Genomic DNA, 18,081 nt, shown 5'->3' with positions numbered 1-18,081 from the left:
AACTCAAAACCTAATTCATTTTTAATTGTTCTTCTTCAATATGGCTTCAGTAGGATTATAGGCAACAAACATAGACACTGCAGCTGTAAAGTTGCGCCAACATTACTATGCTTCATTTCAGCACACGGCTGCTTATCTTAGCGGTCACTGCACATTTAGGGCGAAACACCCCTCCCCTCCCCTCCTCTCCGCTCTGCACCGCTTGGCTCTGCCATGGGACATACACTCACCCTGCTTGACGGCGGAAGAGGGGTTGAGTTTGGCTGACTTGATCTGAGCCTTGGCCAGGTGCAGGGACGAGGCCAGGAGCTGAGCTGCCTTCATGTACAGCACCAGCTGCTCCACTTGCCTGTGGGGAGACCGAGGAGAGCACGCGCATGAGAAGACGAAAAAGACACACACACACACACACACACACACACACTTCAGCAAACACAGTCAGCACAGATGCGTCTCTAAATCACTAAAGCAACATCAGTTTTGGCCAATTAGCTACATTAGCATTTAGTGATTTATCAGACTCTTAAGAGCAGAGAGAAACTTCTCATGCAGGGATTTATTTTACTGTATTAGCTCTTCTTCTGGAGATGGGAACTCATCGTGTGCAAATGTAACGGGTAACGCCAGCATCTAAATGCTCTGGCCACTCTCTCTCGGTCATTCGCTCACCCCCACTCTTTGCTGAGCTGGCTAATCTGGTCGACCACCACGCTCTCCTGTGGGGGGTACAGTGAGGCCGCAGAGACACCCAGGTCTGTGCCCCCAGCCCGCACCGCCGCAATCTCCAGCACGCAGTCAGTGAACGACAGCATCATGCGCAGGTGCATCAGCGTATCCGTGTGCTCCCTCTGTCAACACACACACACACACACACACACACACACACACACACACACACACAGACACAGACACACAATCACATTAACCTTTCAGACAGGCTACACAGAAAAACGTGATGACCTTAGCCTTAGGCGTATGGGTCAGACATCTTCAAACCCATTTCGTCTTTACAAAGGTCAATACAACTTTACAAGCTACTACTCCACCTTCCAAAGAAAAAAGAAAACCCTTTACTTGTACAATTTACTATCCACCTTCCAACTTTGTCCTCCTTAGCGTAACCATAACCACGATAATCATCACAGACATTAACGGTACACAAACAGCGCCGTCCCGTAACATTTACACTCTTGTAATGGCTCACCTCCATGAGGGTCTCCTCGGGCAGCTCAGGGGCCTCGAACGTGATGAAGCCGTCCAGGCTGGGTGGCGAGGTGCCGTAGGGGACGTAGCGGACGCTGCTGGGCGCCGCCTCGGCCCCCGGGGGCGAGGTGCCGATGGCCATGCCGGGAGGAGAGCCCATGTAGACGCGGCCGCTGGTCGAGCACAGGGAACCTGCCGAGCTGTTGGATCCTACTGCAGACACAGAGGGCACAGGCAGGGCTGTTAGCAGAGCAGATGACCACCACGGGCTGGTAGTGGAGGCCTGAATGCTCTCGGGGTGCAACTTTTGCTATTTCAAGTTGTTTGGGTAAGAAGACATTCTTAGTAGTGTCAGCTAGTGAGTTTGTTGTCAGTGGTGTCATGCTCTCGAGACTGGCCTTGGGTATGTTCTCACTGAGCATACACTAGGACAACGGTCACAGAAACCAAAATGCACATATTAGCATATTAGCACATACAAACATATTAGCATCCTTGTAATGTAGTTGCTCAGTTGTAAGTAGAGTGTGGGACAGCAGTTAGCTGGGGATGTGGGGGGGAGTGAGTGTTGTGTGAGTGCAGCCCATGATGCAGGGTGGGTGAGGTGTGGACATGTCCAGCGAGGCCAGGAATGAGCCGGGCCGGGCCGAGACCAGCCGGGAAGGGGGGCCCTCACCTGAGGTGGTGCGCGGCCTGGTGCCGAGGTGGCTACAGGTGGGAGGGGTGCCGCTGCTGGGGGGAGAGCCCACGGTGAACAGAACGGTGCGAGGACTGGCCCCGCCGGGGGGCAAAGCGCACAACCCTGCAGGGGCTGGGGTGGGGTGGGGGGCAGGAGAAGGGGGAGGGAGGGGAGCACACACACACACACAGCCCGTCACTCATTGGCAAAAGCACACACCCACATGCAGTCCATAACAAGCCAGTCACAAGCTCACACACACACAAACATGCAACCCATCACACAATGGGTCAGCCACACACACACACACAAACAAACACACAAGCCAGTCACAAGCCACAGCACAGCCTCATGCAGGCCAATAAAAAGGTTGGCGAGAAAGCTCAAGTGTGTGCATGTGATGTGTGCACGTCACTGCTGCATCATCAGTGAGTTGGCATTACTACAGTTCTTCATGTTTACATACTCCGTATTAACATTTCAGAACAGCTACAGTGGACATTTCTGAGTAGGAGACACTCAGGTAATTGTGTAATGTTAGCGAGAAGGTAAACCAAACACTGGGGAAGCAGGTGACGGAGTGGGTTCTTACCTGTGTCCATGGGCCGCTCAGTGTTCAGGCTATCTGTACTACCCTGATACTGCTGACCCCCGAGGGTGATGCGGATGGGCTGCTCCGACAGCCGTCCCGTACTCACAGACCTGCAGCACACACACACACAGGGAATTTTGAATACATGTATTACAGAGAATTATCTTTCATAGAATGGGGGGAGGGGGTACATTTGAGTGCTTGAGAAGAAGTGTGAGCTAAGGAATCTGGAAGAGAATCTAGCAAATGGTAGCCTCCATTCGCACATTAAAAAAAAAACAGTCAGCTGACGCTCACCTGCCAAAGGTGGTCCTACTGGCCTCTGGTGTGGACTGGCGCCCCCCGGTGCTGGGGGAGCAGTGGTGGACGTCCATCAGGGTTTTGGGAGGGGTGGGGCTGTCGGCCAACGCCATGAGGTTACAGGAGGCCTGGGTCTTGGGGATTTTAAAGGGGGCCGTTGTCTGTATGAAGAGTAAACATAATTACATGAGAATCATACACTCCCTTTTTCATGCTTGTTACATATGACATAATATGGACGGTGAACGACTAGCTTCACATCCAAATACAACTACTTTGACAGTCAAGTCTGTTCACCAAGTTGATGGGGTCTTTATGGAATCAATTTGAATGCTCCAATCACTCACCTTGGTCGGAGAGCCAATGATTGTGGGCAGAGGAGACTTCATGAACCAATCAGAGGTGCGCGGAGATGAGCCTAGGTGTTTGGTGGGGGAGGTCCCGAGGTTGCTGGGGCGACCCAGCTGCGGGGAGTGGCTGGTAGGGTAGGCGGCCGTGGTGGGGTGCACGGGGTCCGAGAGCTGCTTGTGGAGCTTCTGCTTGTTCTGGTAGAAGTCAGTGAGCGTGGGCGCGCTCTGGAGACGAGTCCCCAGCAGCTGAGACGACGGGGAGCCTGGAGAAAAGATGGCAGCTACTCAGATAGCTGATATTTCCCCACAACTTTAACACAGCCTGGGCTATTTAAAAAGCGAGTCTCTCCTCTGGGCCAATAGGTGGCGATATTTTTCAACGAACGATGTTAACGTGCCATTCAAGCTCCTGTGGTAATAAAATACCCTGGCGGTCTTCTAGACTTGGCACAGATGCCAAGATGGGAACTGGCTAAAAAAAAGAAAGGCCATGTCCTGCCATTCTAAATGTCTTGCTCGTTTACATATCTGCTGAGGACAAACACCAGGCTGTTTTCCATCTCCAGTCTGGCTCTGCCACTGAGTGTTTGATGAGCCACCCAAAGATTAATTTGTGGGGCACAGAAGAGAAGCCTGTGAAGTTACGTAATGGCTTTTGTTCCCGTACGTCACTACGCTGCTCCTGTGTTCTGTATCTATAGATCAATCGGCTCAGAACCGCCAGAAAGGCAGGGCGCTTTTAGTGAAAGACTGGTTGCCATAGCGACCACTCCAGTTCCCCAGGCGGAGTGACTAACACTCGGCGAGGACTGTAGCGGCCGGGGGGGGGGGGGTGGCAAGTTGGAGGCGGCACAAAGGAGGGCTGGTGTGCTTTTTTAATGGGACCACAGGGGAGGGGGGGGGGGCATAAAATCACCTGCTGCAGGGCTGGAGACGAGCCATCACAGGAGACAGCCTACTTGGGCTATGTGTCTCTCACGCATCAACACACAACAAGAGACAAATCTATAACACACACCCCGTCAAACACACACACACACACACACACACACATCATACATACAACACATTATACTCACCACACACACACACACACACACACACACACACACACTAAAGCAGAACTAACCTCCTGAGGAACTGCGGCTGCGTGCCTCATGGCCTTGGGGGTGTCCACAGCAACAGTGGCCCAGCTGCTCTGGGATAGTGCCCACTGGAGAAACGCCAGACAGAGACACACACACACACACACACACAAAGACAGAGAGACATAGGGTCACAATCATGGCTTTTAGACAGGGAGACAGAGCAAGCCCATCCATACATGTGTTATCAGTTTGTTATGAGCCATCAACAGTTTACTGGCACTGTGCCATGGTTGAGAGCAACACTAGTTCTTACATAAAGAGCACACATTTGGCAGGCAGCAAATTCACAGAAACATACCTACATACATACAGTGTAAATCGTATGTTTAGGAAAGTTTGAAACAACGTAATTAACATAACAAAGTAGAGTAAACTTAAAATACCCAAGTTTCACTGTTTTCCATGAGTATGGCTGTAACTTTAGCACAGTGCTATACGGTACTGTAGGTACACGGAGGAGCTCTTACCGAGAGGGGAAGGCGAGTAGGGCCGGGAGCTCCCGGTGGAAAGGCGTCGGCCGAGGGTCTGGGTCACCTCGGCAGAACTAGGCGAGCCGGAGCCCACTTTGGGAAAGCCCATGGGGCTGGTGTTGGAGCGCCGCACGGTGCCCGACCTGCAAGCAGAACGCAGACTCTGTGTCGCTCACCTTGCCAACCAAAACCAGACACAACAATGTCACCTGTCTAGTCACGTTCCGCTTGGCGGCTTATCACACCCTTAAGGCAAGAACCGTTGATGAAAATCAACAACACAAAAGCTGAATGACGAGCGGCAGTTAAGAGAGAAGAGGAAGGGAGAGTGTCCGTTTCACGCCTTTCCCCAGTGCTCTTCCTGAACAGCTGAGCTCTCCATCAGCTCTGCCAACACAAGCACAGCCGGGTGTGACGTACAGAAGTCCTAAAATTAAAAAGAGGTGACGCCGCCCCACCTCGTGAAAGATCATCTGAGAGCTGTTCCACCCGACCACCACACACACCACCACCACCACCACCACCTCAAACCCCCAGAGACTGTAAACAAGCTTGAGTCAGGAGAAAGGCCAATGTGTGTGTGTGTGTGTGTGTGTGTGTGTGTGTGTGTATATGTGTGTGTATGTGTATGTGTGTGTGTGTATGTGTATGTGTGTGTGTCTGCGCCCTTCTATTTCCCCTATGTGGCGCCAACTCTCCACTCTCGCCAGGGCGTTTTAGGAGGCCCGAAATAGGAGGGAACGCTATCCTGCCCAGGCTAGCTCAGGAGGACGCTGAAGGAGTCGGGTGGACTGTAAGCAGTCTCACCCTGAGGCCTACTGGTTAGCGCTTCGGACTTGTAACCGGAGGGTTGCCGGTTCGAACCCCGACCAGTAGGAATGGCTGAAGTGCCTTTGAGCAAGGCACCTAACCACTCACTGCTCCCCGAGCGCCGCTGTTGTCACAGGCAGCTCACTGCGCCGGGATTAGTGTGTGCTTCACTTCACTGTGTGCTGAGTGTGTTTCACTAATTCACGGATTGGGATAAATGCAGAGACCAAATTTCCCTCACGGGATCAAAAGAGTATATATACTTATACACCCAGAGACACACAAACACACACGCTCAGGTCAGCCAAGTAAAGTAGGATGGAAGTTTTTGGGGCACGCTAAGGCCTCAGCTCCCTAGTCGGAGTTGCGCCCAGCTGGCACTGAGTCCACCGGGGGCGGGTGGAGGTGCTCAGCTCACCTAACAACGTTAATCTCTTAAAGGTCTCGTCCGGCCATTGGGCCAGTACCCCCCGCTGACATAGTCTCTGTCTGCTGTCCAAGGAGGTGCAATAAAACTGTCTTGGCCTCAAAGGCTCTTTATCCAGCCTCCTTTCTTCCACCCCCCACCATCATCTCCATCTCAAGCCCCAAGACTTTTGTCTTGGCATGACCTCCCACTGGCAAACACACACCCACACTCTCCTGGCCGGCCGGCACATTAACGCAATTACACGGCTGCTTCAGGAGGAAACGAGACAGTCTGATGCTCCAGGAGGAAACTGATGCAAGAGCCGTTCAATACCTGTCCTGTGCTCAAAACGCTTGTGAGATGGCAACCCACTTGAAAGGAACAGACATCTGCAGTTGAGCAAGGCCTGTTTACTGACAAGCGCTCTCAAAAAAAGCTAACCACAAGGGGCACAGTGCTTCACAAATGGGCTGGTACAATGCAAGAATATAACTTTAACAAATCTGTGCAGAGGAAACACATGAGACTTTGTCATATGTAGACCTCCTGATCTCTTGCTGTTGAAAAGGCAACTGCTCAAGGGATGTACAAACATCATAAATAACTTCACAACTGGAGCTGAAATGTTGGGCTCCATTTAGTAAGGGGATTTGCATATCAACTGAATTCATTTGCCTCTGCATGCAACACATGCATTCACAAAACCAAGACCACTGTGAGTACTTTGCTATACAAGATGAGCTACATCAACACCTTTACGAAACAGTATGTTCAAACACTGCAGCCCTTACCTGGGTGAGCCATACATGGTGTTGGTGGGACTGCTCGAGAGGTTCTGCTTGATCCGCTGGTAGTTGCGCACCTGCGTGGGCACCGGGATGGGGGTGGTCTCTGCCCGCGGAGACACCAGTGGGGGCTGTCCAGACGCGGCCTGCGGCTGCCTGGAAAGGCCAGAGAGAAGAGCCGAGATCCAGTCAGCATGCTTGTCCAACAGCTCAAGCACCATTTCCTCAACTGTAACACACTGCCCGTCTCCGTCTTGCACACCGTCTGTTGTCTAAGACTTCTGGGCTCAAGCCTCTGCTCTTTGTCATGTATTAGACAATATCTTAAGGTACTTGTTAGACGTTTGGCATCCAGCTTTTGTTTAATGTCCAGTTTGGCCTATTTCTGTCAAGTCTAATCAAGTACAGTAGACTTTGTTGTGCTGCTAGGAAGTTCTTTGTTGGGACTGTAAGTAGAACTGGCTCAGGCATGCCTCTGTTCCTGCTCAGCAAAACCAGCGCCGCCTCCACTGGGAGGGACCTCTGTGTAAACACAGACGGCACCAGCCAATCAGGGCAGACTTTACCCCGTCGGAGGGGCGGAGGAAAGGGCTCGGCCTCTGGAGCAGTGAACTCTATTTAACCAATGGCAAGCGGCACGTGCTTGGGCCCGCCCTCTGTTCTGTGGATACAGGCAGAGGGGAGAGAAGTCAGCTTATTTGCATTCCTTTGTCTCCGCACTGGGAACAGAACGTCTTGGAGAGCCGAGTCATGTGTGGGTCATGCGTGTAGGGCTTAAGCTCTCCCTTTGAAAGGCAGTTGGGGGGGGGGGGGGGGGGGGGCAGGGGGGGGTAATGAGGGGGGCGACAGAAATGGGGGGGGAACCACGGCGTTCAGGCGGAGGGTTGAGAGAGAATTATGTAATGAGCGGGAGGGATCTGAGCAGAGGGGAGAAGAGCGAGGAGTACACGTGAGCCACGAGAGGACGCCAGCAACAGAGAACACTACACTACACTACACTACACTACACTACACTACACTACACTACACTACACTTACACGGCAGGGCCAGGCACAGCACAAAGGAGGGCTTTTCTTTGTTCACCCCGGCTCGCAGAAAACCCTCACAGAACATAAAAAAATGTGGAACATCCGCATTAAAAAAACCTTCGCAGACACCCAGGCTCACGGACAAAACAAAACAAAATCACTGTGGAGCATGGCTTATTCTTTCCACAAAAGTCATCCCATTGGATCTGAAAACTCATCTGTGAACAGACTTCTTCTCAATGTACAGAACAATGGGATGGTCCTTAACAAAGGCACAGTTTGTAGGTCAAAATGCAGTTTGTCTTTTTTGCTGAGGAAGGGCTTAATTTAAAGCCCAGTGTGCATTACTGGTGACCCGCTTTTGTCTGCCCTGCGGACAGTCTGTGTGTGTGTGTGTGTGTGTGTGTGTGTGTGTGTGTGTGTATATAGGGTGGAAGAGGACAGACCACTGAAGCAGTACTGATTAAAGCACGCTTGGGGACTCCAGAGCCAAAAACGCTTTGCAAAAGACTAAAAACAGAGTAGTAAGAAGTCTGTCATTCAGGGCAGGAAAGCCCTCCAGGGTGAACAGGAGGCTGCTCTGGTAGCCGGTGAGCTGGAGTCAGCCCTGAGACCAGGCAGCTGTAGACGCCGGCCCAAACGAGAGGCTGGGAAAGGGTTGCGCCAAAGTTCAACTGCACCATCCAAAACTACCTCACAAAACACAGCACAGCCAGCACACTGGATATGAAAACTATGCTAGCTGTGTCAAAAACAGAAAACAAACAGGAGCTCCAGAAAAAGAGAGAAAGAGAGAAACAAAGGAAGGAGGAAAGAGAGAAAGCATAACCATAAGAAATGGACACCAATGATGGTGTAGAGGCACTAATCAAACAAAAGACGGAGGTTCTGTAGATGCCAAACAAAAGCAGCTAGAAAAGACTTGAGACACACAAGTGACCTCAAGAGAGAGATGGAAAACAGCATGATGAAGGGGGAGAGAGGTTTGGCACGTGACGCAGGGAACAGCGTCTCGCCGTTGGGTATTTAGAGACAGAAACAAAAGGACTGAGGGGAGAAAGGGAAGTGGCTTTGAGGAGAGGTGTGGTGTGTGTGTGTGTGTGTGTGTGTGTGTGTGTGTGTGTGTGTGTGTGTGTGTGTGTGTGTGTGTGTGTGTGTGTGTGTGTGTGAGTGAGAGAGAGAGACACCAAAGCAGAAAGAAAAACATTCAACTGAAAGAGTCAACAGTTTACAGGAATGCCTGCCTTGGAAAATGATTTATGACATTAAAAATAGAGAACCTTTCAATAACAACTCTCTAAAAGTAAACTCATCAACAATGCTGGCTTCTTCTGTCATGCCTTATTCAGCTCAATAGTGTATTTAGCAACAAACTGATACTTTGGACTGCTGAATTTTGAAACAGCAAAAAAAAAAAAAACAGCCATGAGCAAATGGCATGTGCTCGTGTATGAGTAAACAGTGTGAAAATGATCTCACACACAAGCGCATATTTGACAGTTCCCACAGTCGCAGCTGACGGGGGATATACAGGGAGATGACATCGGCCCGGCGGCTAAACATAGACCCTCTCACCGTTTGGGCGAACGAGGGTCGGGGTGATCAGGGAGCTTGTGCTTTACTTGACCGGAGGTCTCACTCACAAACTAGGCTCGGTTTACACCTGCAAAACAACCCACTCACCCCAGGCCATGCTCCTGTTTGTGAGAGTGTACTTAACCAGACCTGGGTAATTAATCACTCAAGGGGGTAGTGGGGAGTGGAAAACGATGGGTCCGCTAGTGTTCTCAGATCTAATAGATAAGGAAGATAATCCGTACCAGGCTCTCCTCCGCTTATTGTTATGCAGCAAATGAAAATCTCTTTTGCGCAACCACCATAACGCCCCGTTGGAGTCAAAACAAACAAAGGCGGCCGCTGCTGTCGCAGGGCTTAGCGGCCGATCGGATTTGTTTTGTTTGATTTTATACTGTTGCTAGGTCCATTCAGGTGAGGGCGAGATCGTACTATGCTGAGGCAAAGAGCAGAGAGAGTGGGCCAATTGCCCATGCAAAATCTCTTTATATTTATATTATTTGCGAAGTCTGACCTGTGCACACAGCGGTTAACTACGAGACAGTAAATGCCTCCGTGTTAACAACTGAAGCAGGAGTTGTATTCAAACACGGTTTGAGAGGTGTGGCTGTGGGCGGTTAGCGTGTCGGTGCGGAAAGTGGCGATTGCAGTGGCGAAAGCTAGCACTCACCCGCCACACAGGAGGAACTCGCTGGACGGGCGGCGGCCGGCTGTTCCCATGGGCACGTCGTCTATCCAAAGAAGAGAGAGAGGGGAGGTAAGCCAGTGCAACGTGGTGTAACCAGAGATGCTATGTATACAGTGTACACAGACGTACACACACACTCTAGAGAGTAATATATACACCACACACTGACGTACGTACACACACACACACAGTCACATTGGTCAACTGTTTTTCAAATGTGCTACACAAATAAATTGACATTGACATTCTCACACACACACACTATGTGATATATACACACCATGGCATGTGTGTAAGGGAGAGGCAAGTCAATCAGTCATGGTGTGTTGTGCAAACTTGAGCCTGTGCCTAGACAGGGGAATCTGTTCAATGCACATGAGTGGAGTCTCAACATCTCTCACTCTGAGCGTTCATTTGGTAATGCACCTAGACCATATCTCTCATGTCTCAACATCTCTCACTCTGAGCGTTCATTTGGTAATGCACCGAGACCATATCTCTGTATGTATGTATGTATGTATGTGTGTACTATGTGTTATGAGAAACTCACAGGACTGCTCTCCGGTAAGGTGGGGCACCAGCACAAAGTCGTCCGTGTCGCAGGAGGAGTTCTTGCTGCTGGTGCTGCCGCCGGACTCTTTGGACAGCTGCAGGTAGTTGGGCGGGCCCAGCAGCGGCGAGGACAGCACGTCCTCCGGGACGGTCTGCATGTCCGGCAGTGACTGCAGGGACAGGAAAACTGCTTGATGCATCGCAAACCAGGACAAATCTCGTAACGTTTCAAAATAAGGCAAGCACCGTGTTGCACCATGATAGAGGAAAGTGCTGAAACTGCACAATCACCATGACCACTGTTTGGCACAGTGTATACCAACTAATGGCCTCCTTACACCAAACAACCTTGACAAGATATGGAAAAAGATTCTTGAAAGATTGTAGTCTTTCAAGTAAAGCTCGAATGGGTGGCATTAGTTAAAAGACTACAATCTTTCAAGAATCTTTCCCGAATCTTGTCAATAACATGCACTGAAATGGAAAACCACTACTGCAGACCGTAATGCAAACTGTAATGGTATTGCTATTGCTATATGGACGACACAGTGTCACCTCTGAGGTCTCCATCAACACACTGACCGCATGGAGAGTGTAGTGCATGGACCGTGATAACAGGAGCCGCAGGGATCCTGTGCACTTACAGGAGGTGAGACGTAGCGACAGGGAGAGCTGCCGCAGGAGCTGTCGGTCACGGAGCCAGGGACGTTGGGCACGGGGACTGGGCAGGCTGTTACCAACACACACACACACAAAGAGCTATGAGCAATGGTTCCTTTAAAACAGACATTAATGATTAATGAAACACAAGATGCTTTTTAAGCAAGAGTCAGAGTTGTTGTTCTTATGCATTTAAGATCCTGGGTGTACAGTAATTATTTTGATGTGATAACGTTACAGAACAACACAACATCATTTATTCATAAAATGTATCGCCATGACTCTACACAAAATAGCTCGAAATATTCCCTGGTCCAGCTTACATTTTTTTATGGCTGATGTCGGCTCAAGGAAAGGGTGGCTGAAAAACGCATCTGTAAACAAGCAGAAAGTACAGAACAGAACAGAACAGAACAGACGTTAGAAGAGGATGTCTCTCATGAAGTCTCACTTCTCTAAAAAGAGAGAACCCTGGAAGATGGACAAGCCGCCGGTGCAGCGGAGCGGGTACTGACCAAAGTCCATGCGGTCCTTCTGGTTCCTCTGCAGCAGCCCCAGCAGCAGGTCCGCCAGCGGAGGCGATGTCTCCCGCGGGACGCTGCGAGGAGACAATCAGACACTTAGAGCTGGGGAGAGGGGTGGTCATGTAACAATACGCTACGGCTACTATGCACTGGGTGCCATGAATCAGCTCTCTTTCTGTGATGGCACTGACAAATGCAGTCATTATCATCCAGCTTTTTTGTGAGGGTTTGCGTGGGAAGATCAAAATGAGTTCCACCGAGTGGATTGCCATTAGTGTCTGCTGTGATATTACGAGACGGGCCCGGGGGACAAAAGAAATGAGAGAAAGTGGGTCATGAGGGAAGTGAGAAGAAAGGAACCTACTTTGGCACCAGGTTCTTGTTCTTCTCATAGAACATCCTCAGATCCTGAGGGCTGTTTGCCTGGTAAGGGTGGACAGTCCAGGTTATGAAATCAGCTTTTTGCTGTGTTGTCTAAATACATTACTGACTGCCTTTCACACCTAATGAGCTCTGCTTATAGTGACTTGCAATAAAGTCACGATATATAAACTCAGTTATTCTTCAAGAAAAGAGTTTAGATTATAGAGTAGACTGCCCTCTGGACACCTACATGCCTGTCCACTGTGTCTTACCTGGAAGGGTGGCTTTCCCACTAGGCACTGGTAAATGACCGTCCCGATGCTCCACAGGTCTGCTTTGGCATCATAGTTCTGGGACATAATCACTTCCGGGGCCTGACAGAAAAGAAGAGAAATGTCTTTCATGTTTGAAACAAAATGGCCGCTGGTTGCACATCACACACACACGCGCACGCGCACGCACACACGCACACACACACACACACACACACACACACACACACACACACACACACACACACACTCACCATGTACATAGGGGACCCACACAGGGTGGCTGCCATCATGTTACTCTGGAGGTAGCGTGCAAAGCCAAAGTCAGCTGTGGGGGATAGTCAAAGCATGTCTGTTATTATTAGCAACATGGCTATTGTCTGAGAATGAGTGCCCAGTTTTAACACCAGGGAGTGTATGGAAACTATGTGACGGCTACGTAAGAGGTCACAAGCAAGAGTGAAAAATAACACAGCCTTTATTAAAATCATCATTGGGACGTCTGGAGATCACAAGGGATATCGGGGTAGTTGGCGTCAATCAATGCAGTCTAAATTTGGCTGGAGAATTACCGATCTTGATTCGGATGCCGCTGATGCCAGACTTCTTGCGGCCCAAGTAAGACAGCAGGATGTTCTGGGGCTTGAGGTCACGGTGGATGATGCCCTTGCTGTTCAGGATGCGCATGGCTGCGGCGATCTGCTGCAGGAAGATGCGCATGGTGTCCTCACGCAGGGTTCCCTTGGCTTCAGAGCAGGGGCACAGAAAAGGAAGACCAGGGACAAATCGTGAGGTCTTCTTTTGACTATATAATTTTACACATTCCTAACTCATTCGATACACTTTTTGTTCACTCACTTTTGTTTTTTTTTTCTCCATATATTGTTGTATATTTGACCACACTTTCTTACATTTCACTCTTGTGATGAGTGGGATATATTTTTCATGAATTAGGCCATATTCCAGGCAAGTGCTTTTCATATAATGCATAGTTGGAACAGGGAGTTTGTGGCTCTCCATCAGGAGCTAAAAAGTGCTGATGACAGAACCTGCTGTTCCTCACCCTTCAGCAGCTCAGATAGCCACTGATATGGACAGGCCACATTACACCAAGACACCATTACTGCAGTAACGTTTAGCCTCTGGTCTCTCTCACACACACACACACGCACAAGCACACGCACACACACACACAGTCACAACGTCCCCTTGCCGACTGCGTCAGGGCTTCAGTGGCCAGTCTAGCATTTCCGCTGATGCAACCATCCAACCCGCAGCCCAATCGAAGGCATCTGAGGGCAGCTGGTGCTGCGGTTCCCAACAGCTGTGCGTGACTCACACACACACACACACACACACACCAGGCCACGGCGGCCCACATCCAAACACACACACACACACACACACACACACATACATACACACACACACACCAGGCCGGCCCACATCCAAACACAAACACACCAGGCCACGGCGGCCCACATCCAAACACACACACACACACCAGGCCACGGCGGCCCACATCCAAACACACACACACACACTCCACACCAGGCCACGCCGGCCCACATCCAAACACACACACACACACACACACACACACACACACCAGGCCACGCCGACCCACATCCAAACACACACACACACACACACACACACACACCAGGCCACGCCGGCCCACATCCAAACACACACACACACACCAGGCCACGCCGGCCCACATCCAAACACACACACCAGGCCACGCCGACCCACATCCAAACACACACACACACACACACACACACACACACACTCCACAACGGCCCACATCCAAACACACACACACACACACACACACACACACACACACACACACACACACCAGGCCACGCCGGCCCACATCCAAACACACACACACACACACACACACACTCCACACCAGGCCACACTGGCCCACATCCAAACACACACACACACACACACACACACACACACACGTTATGTTGTTATGTAACTGGGATGCGTTACTCCGGTCAACTAATTGTTTCCAAAAAGATCTGGGAAATGGATTACAAGTGAATTTCAAAATCAAGAGGGCCCTTGCTGAGAGATGCCGTACCTGGTTACCCCCACCATTCACTACAAAACTCCCCTAAGCTGCTGAGAGATGCCGTACCTGGTTACCCCCACCATTCACTACAAAACTCCCCTAAGCTGCTGAGAGATGCCGTACCTGGTTACCCCCACCATTCACTACAAAGCTGCTGAGCTGTTGAGAGGATTCCCCAGCTGAGGCTTCCAAGGCAAACAGAGCAATTACAATCACAACAGATCTCATCTGGATCACAACGGATCTCATTGGGATCACAATAGACTTCCTTCACACGTATTCATACACACACACACACACACACAGATCCTAATGGCTGCAGAGTTGTATGTGGCCTTGTTGTGTAATGTTGCTCTGGGGTGCCCAGAGACAAGCTGTACCATGCCTGACGTGGGAGAGCGTTCACCTGCGCAGCTGATAACAGCTCAAGTCAGAGTGTGTTTGTGTGTGTGTGTTTTTGACAGGGAGAAAGAGAGCAAAAAAACAAAGGGCCAAGAGTCCAGCGCCGTCCCGAGAACTAGGAAGGTGGACACAAGTCCACATCCTGCTCTGGCCCCTTCGAAGTCCATTTGCTATCAATAGTCAAACTAGAATTATCAGTTCAGAATGACCCTGCCCCAGATTCAACCTCAGCCTTCAGGAGGTCACCTCGTTCAAACCAATTTTTCACAATTCTAGTTCCTTCAGACATATCAGCACAGGACACAAACTTTAGCCTTCAAGCTTTATAGCGCCTGTGAAATTGTGTCCACATGACGACAAATTGGCACAAATCTGTTGACCTCTGACATTGCTCAATTGTGAACCGAACGTGTGTTCTTTGCACTTCAGGAGAGCAGAACTCTTATGTACCCATAAGCCTTTAGGAAGCAGTGCAGCCCTGATCCAGGGAACATTAAGCAGAGGACTGGCCATGGGGGAGCCTGCGAAACAGTGCCCACTGCGCTACGCTGGCACTCGGCCCAAGCCAAGGACTCATTTCAAATTTAATGAACATCTACATCAGTCTAATTAGAGGCCAGTAGCATACACCAACCAGACCCATCACACACACACACACAGGAAATACTAGTCTGGGTGCATATTATGGCAGACTGGCCATACAGCAAAGACTGTGAACAACACTTGGAAAATGAAAATGAAGAAAATGCTTACCTTGCAAGTAGTCAGCAAGATCACCTCCATTGCAATACTGTGGAGAGAAAAGAAACAGGAAAACAATAATTACCAGAGTGCATAATGGTTGTATGTGTGTGTGTGTTTATGTTTTGTTTGCATAGTTTTAAGTGTGCCCATATGACATAAGGCTGAGATAATGGTGTGCTCATCTGTTCATATGGTGAGGTAATGCATCATGCCCACTGAGAGATCTCAGCACCATCAGAACTCATCAGGGGTGGGGGATGGTACTGTGGCCATCCCGCTATATTCCAAGTACTTGTATCACACTCCACACACACACACACAATGAAGCCTGTGTCTCTTGACCACTAACTGCCCCAAAGGACTTATGATCAGGACTGTTTTCTTCAGACACAGTTGTTTTTTTTTCCCGGTACGTTTTTTCTAACTAACAATTAGTAACAATACACTAACAATCTGTGTCACTGGGCAAATTCATTTCGCAATCTGAACTGATCTGTGTAATTGAACAAGGAAAGTGTCAGCTGAGAAGCACAAGTACACAGACATGTTTGTGTACAAAGTCTCTAAGGCTTACACTAAGTCCCCTTCCATTCCCCATCCCACACACACACACACACACACTATAACATGCTCTAATCTTTTCCAGCACTAACAATAACTAGTCACAACCAGCAGCCAGGAGAAAGGCCTGTTTGTTCTCTGTGAGACCAGTCTCTCCCCAGAGAGCAACAAGCAAGCGGCAAAGTGATAAGTCATCCAGTGCAGCTTTAAGTAGTCCCCTGTCTGCATTAGTGACACGGCACATATACTAAAACCTAGAACAACACAAAACAAACAACATATGGGTGCTACAGCTTTCTGGCTAAACAAAAGGTGGGATCTGTAGATTTAAAAGTTCCTCGAAGAACTCCAAATTTAAATCCAACTTGCCCTAATTCAATCCAAGTGATCCTCTCACTCTAGTCAACACCACATCAGATAACCCTACTGCGTACACCTGTGACCTGTTTGTGAACGCAAGTTTCCGTCCACTCATATCTTATCAGCAGGTACGGACAGACCGTATGTCCAGCCTAATAGCACACACTAAATATAGGGCCAAATAAATAAGGTTTTGCAATGTTGTTTCTCTTTCTTCTCTAGAGCGTTCTGAGTGTGTATTTATAGCGGGCCACTTGAGTCACCCAGACTTGTTTTTCTCTCAGGCACTCCAGTGTTGGGCAACATGAGTGGACAGGGCCAAGCAGCAAGCTGCCTAACTGTCCACTGCATGTGACATGTCATAGACATTTACAACACTGGCGGGGGGATAGGGGGAGCTTGAGAGGGTGACAGAGTGAAAGAGAGGGGGGCAGGCAGGCAGGCAGGCAGGCAGACAGACAGACAGACAGACAGACAGACAGACAGAGAGACAGACAGAGAGACAGACAGACAAACAGACATCAGGTCAGCATGTGACCTCTGATATTGATATGCATGTTGACAAAGCCAACTTACCTCCATCACCAGGAACACAGAGTTTGACGTTTCCTAGAAGATAAAGAACCACAGCAAGTATTAACTCCCTCATATTTCACCAGGTCAGTGTTTAAAAGGAAAATGTGCCAACTAAATTTGATTCATGAGTCCTATGACAGCTGGCAATGTGTGCCTACAACATTTTCCATTTCCATATAGCCAGCTCAGCACCCGTGCTGATATGACAGTAACGGTACTCCTTCTGAGCGCATGCCAAGGTATATGTCAGGCTGCACTGACACACTAAACCTAAAGCCCTGGCGGTCACAGGCCTGTAAAAAGCAGCGCTAACATGAGAGGACTCACACGACTGAGCGAGGGTTAACTTACTCAACTCCAGGGTGACCGGAGTCTCTCGTGAGGTGCCAGGGTTGATATTGGGTTGAGATATTTTTAAAGGGGGGGGGGGGGCAACCAATTTCAACAAACAAATGGACTTTAAGTGGTACAGTATTTCAGGTTATGTCTTATAAATATTTAAGATGTGCAACACAGCTCTAGGATGGTATGAGAAAATGTAAATAACCAAAATGTTTTCATTTAGGAGGTCTCATGTACACAGTCCCATTCTCAGAGTGTCCTCAGTTACACCTTTGCAGTGGTGTGTTTGGAGGTATTATGGTGTATCAGATGACCAGACCCTGCATAGATCAGGTGGCGTGTAAATCTTTTGGAGGGGTGCATGTTCACCTGCTGGGCACGGGACAGCAATAGTGACCCCTCCAGTCATCACCAGCAACTTTAAGTATTGAACACCGACCAAACCACAGTGTGATCCACTACACAGAGCTTGACATGTATAATATTTAATATACATATAAACATTCATATAACATGAGAGACAGTGTACATTTCTGCTACGCTGAAAATAATAACAAAAAGGTTGGTAGTTGGCTGTTTTGGTCGCACTAGACAG

General features: G+C 49.4%; 1 protein-coding gene across 3 annotated transcripts in view; it reads right to left on the bottom strand.

The window, feature by feature from the left end:
- The window catches only part of ulk2 (unc-51 like autophagy activating kinase 2), a 32,143-nt gene that overhangs the window by 3,604 nt on the left and 10,458 nt on the right, over nucleotides 1-18,081 (bottom strand). For 2 of the 3 annotated variants that reach the window (XM_042063282.1, XM_042063280.1), the window contains exons 4-24: nucleotides 17,145-17,177; nucleotides 15,657-15,693; nucleotides 12,982-13,155; nucleotides 12,664-12,737; nucleotides 12,410-12,511; nucleotides 12,139-12,197; nucleotides 11,766-11,848; nucleotides 11,574-11,624; nucleotides 11,235-11,320; nucleotides 10,589-10,760; nucleotides 10,021-10,081; nucleotides 6,753-6,902; nucleotides 4,740-4,885; nucleotides 4,254-4,337; nucleotides 3,122-3,387; nucleotides 2,772-2,935; nucleotides 2,475-2,584; nucleotides 1,880-2,014; nucleotides 1,205-1,416; nucleotides 670-848; nucleotides 231-349 (exon numbers count right to left, since the gene is read on the bottom strand). In XM_042063282.1, the coding sequence (XP_041919216.1) occupies nucleotides 231-349; nucleotides 670-848; nucleotides 1,205-1,416; nucleotides 1,880-2,014; nucleotides 2,475-2,584; nucleotides 2,772-2,935; nucleotides 3,122-3,387; nucleotides 4,254-4,337; nucleotides 4,740-4,885; nucleotides 6,753-6,902; nucleotides 10,021-10,081; nucleotides 10,589-10,760; nucleotides 11,235-11,320; nucleotides 11,574-11,624; nucleotides 11,766-11,848; nucleotides 12,139-12,197; nucleotides 12,410-12,511; nucleotides 12,664-12,737; nucleotides 12,982-13,155; nucleotides 15,657-15,693; nucleotides 17,145-17,150 (2,470 nt within the window). In that variant the 5' untranslated portion in view covers nucleotides 17,151-17,177. The remainder of the gene's footprint in view (nucleotides 1-230; nucleotides 350-669; nucleotides 849-1,204; nucleotides 1,417-1,879; nucleotides 2,015-2,474; nucleotides 2,585-2,771; nucleotides 2,936-3,121; nucleotides 3,388-4,253; nucleotides 4,338-4,739; nucleotides 4,886-6,752; nucleotides 6,903-10,020; nucleotides 10,082-10,588; nucleotides 10,761-11,234; nucleotides 11,321-11,573; nucleotides 11,625-11,765; nucleotides 11,849-12,138; nucleotides 12,198-12,409; nucleotides 12,512-12,663; nucleotides 12,738-12,981; nucleotides 13,156-15,656; nucleotides 15,694-17,144; nucleotides 17,178-18,081) is intronic. The other variant, XM_042063281.1, reaches the window with a different exon arrangement.

Source organism: Alosa sapidissima, chromosome 15 (assembly GCF_018492685.1).
Source record: "Alosa sapidissima isolate fAloSap1 chromosome 15, fAloSap1.pri, whole genome shotgun sequence".
Lineage (NCBI taxonomy): Eukaryota > Metazoa > Chordata > Actinopteri > Clupeiformes > Clupeidae > Alosa > Alosa sapidissima.
Note: the sequence above shows the minus strand (reverse complement) of the source record. Positions and strands in the feature narration are given on the sequence as shown.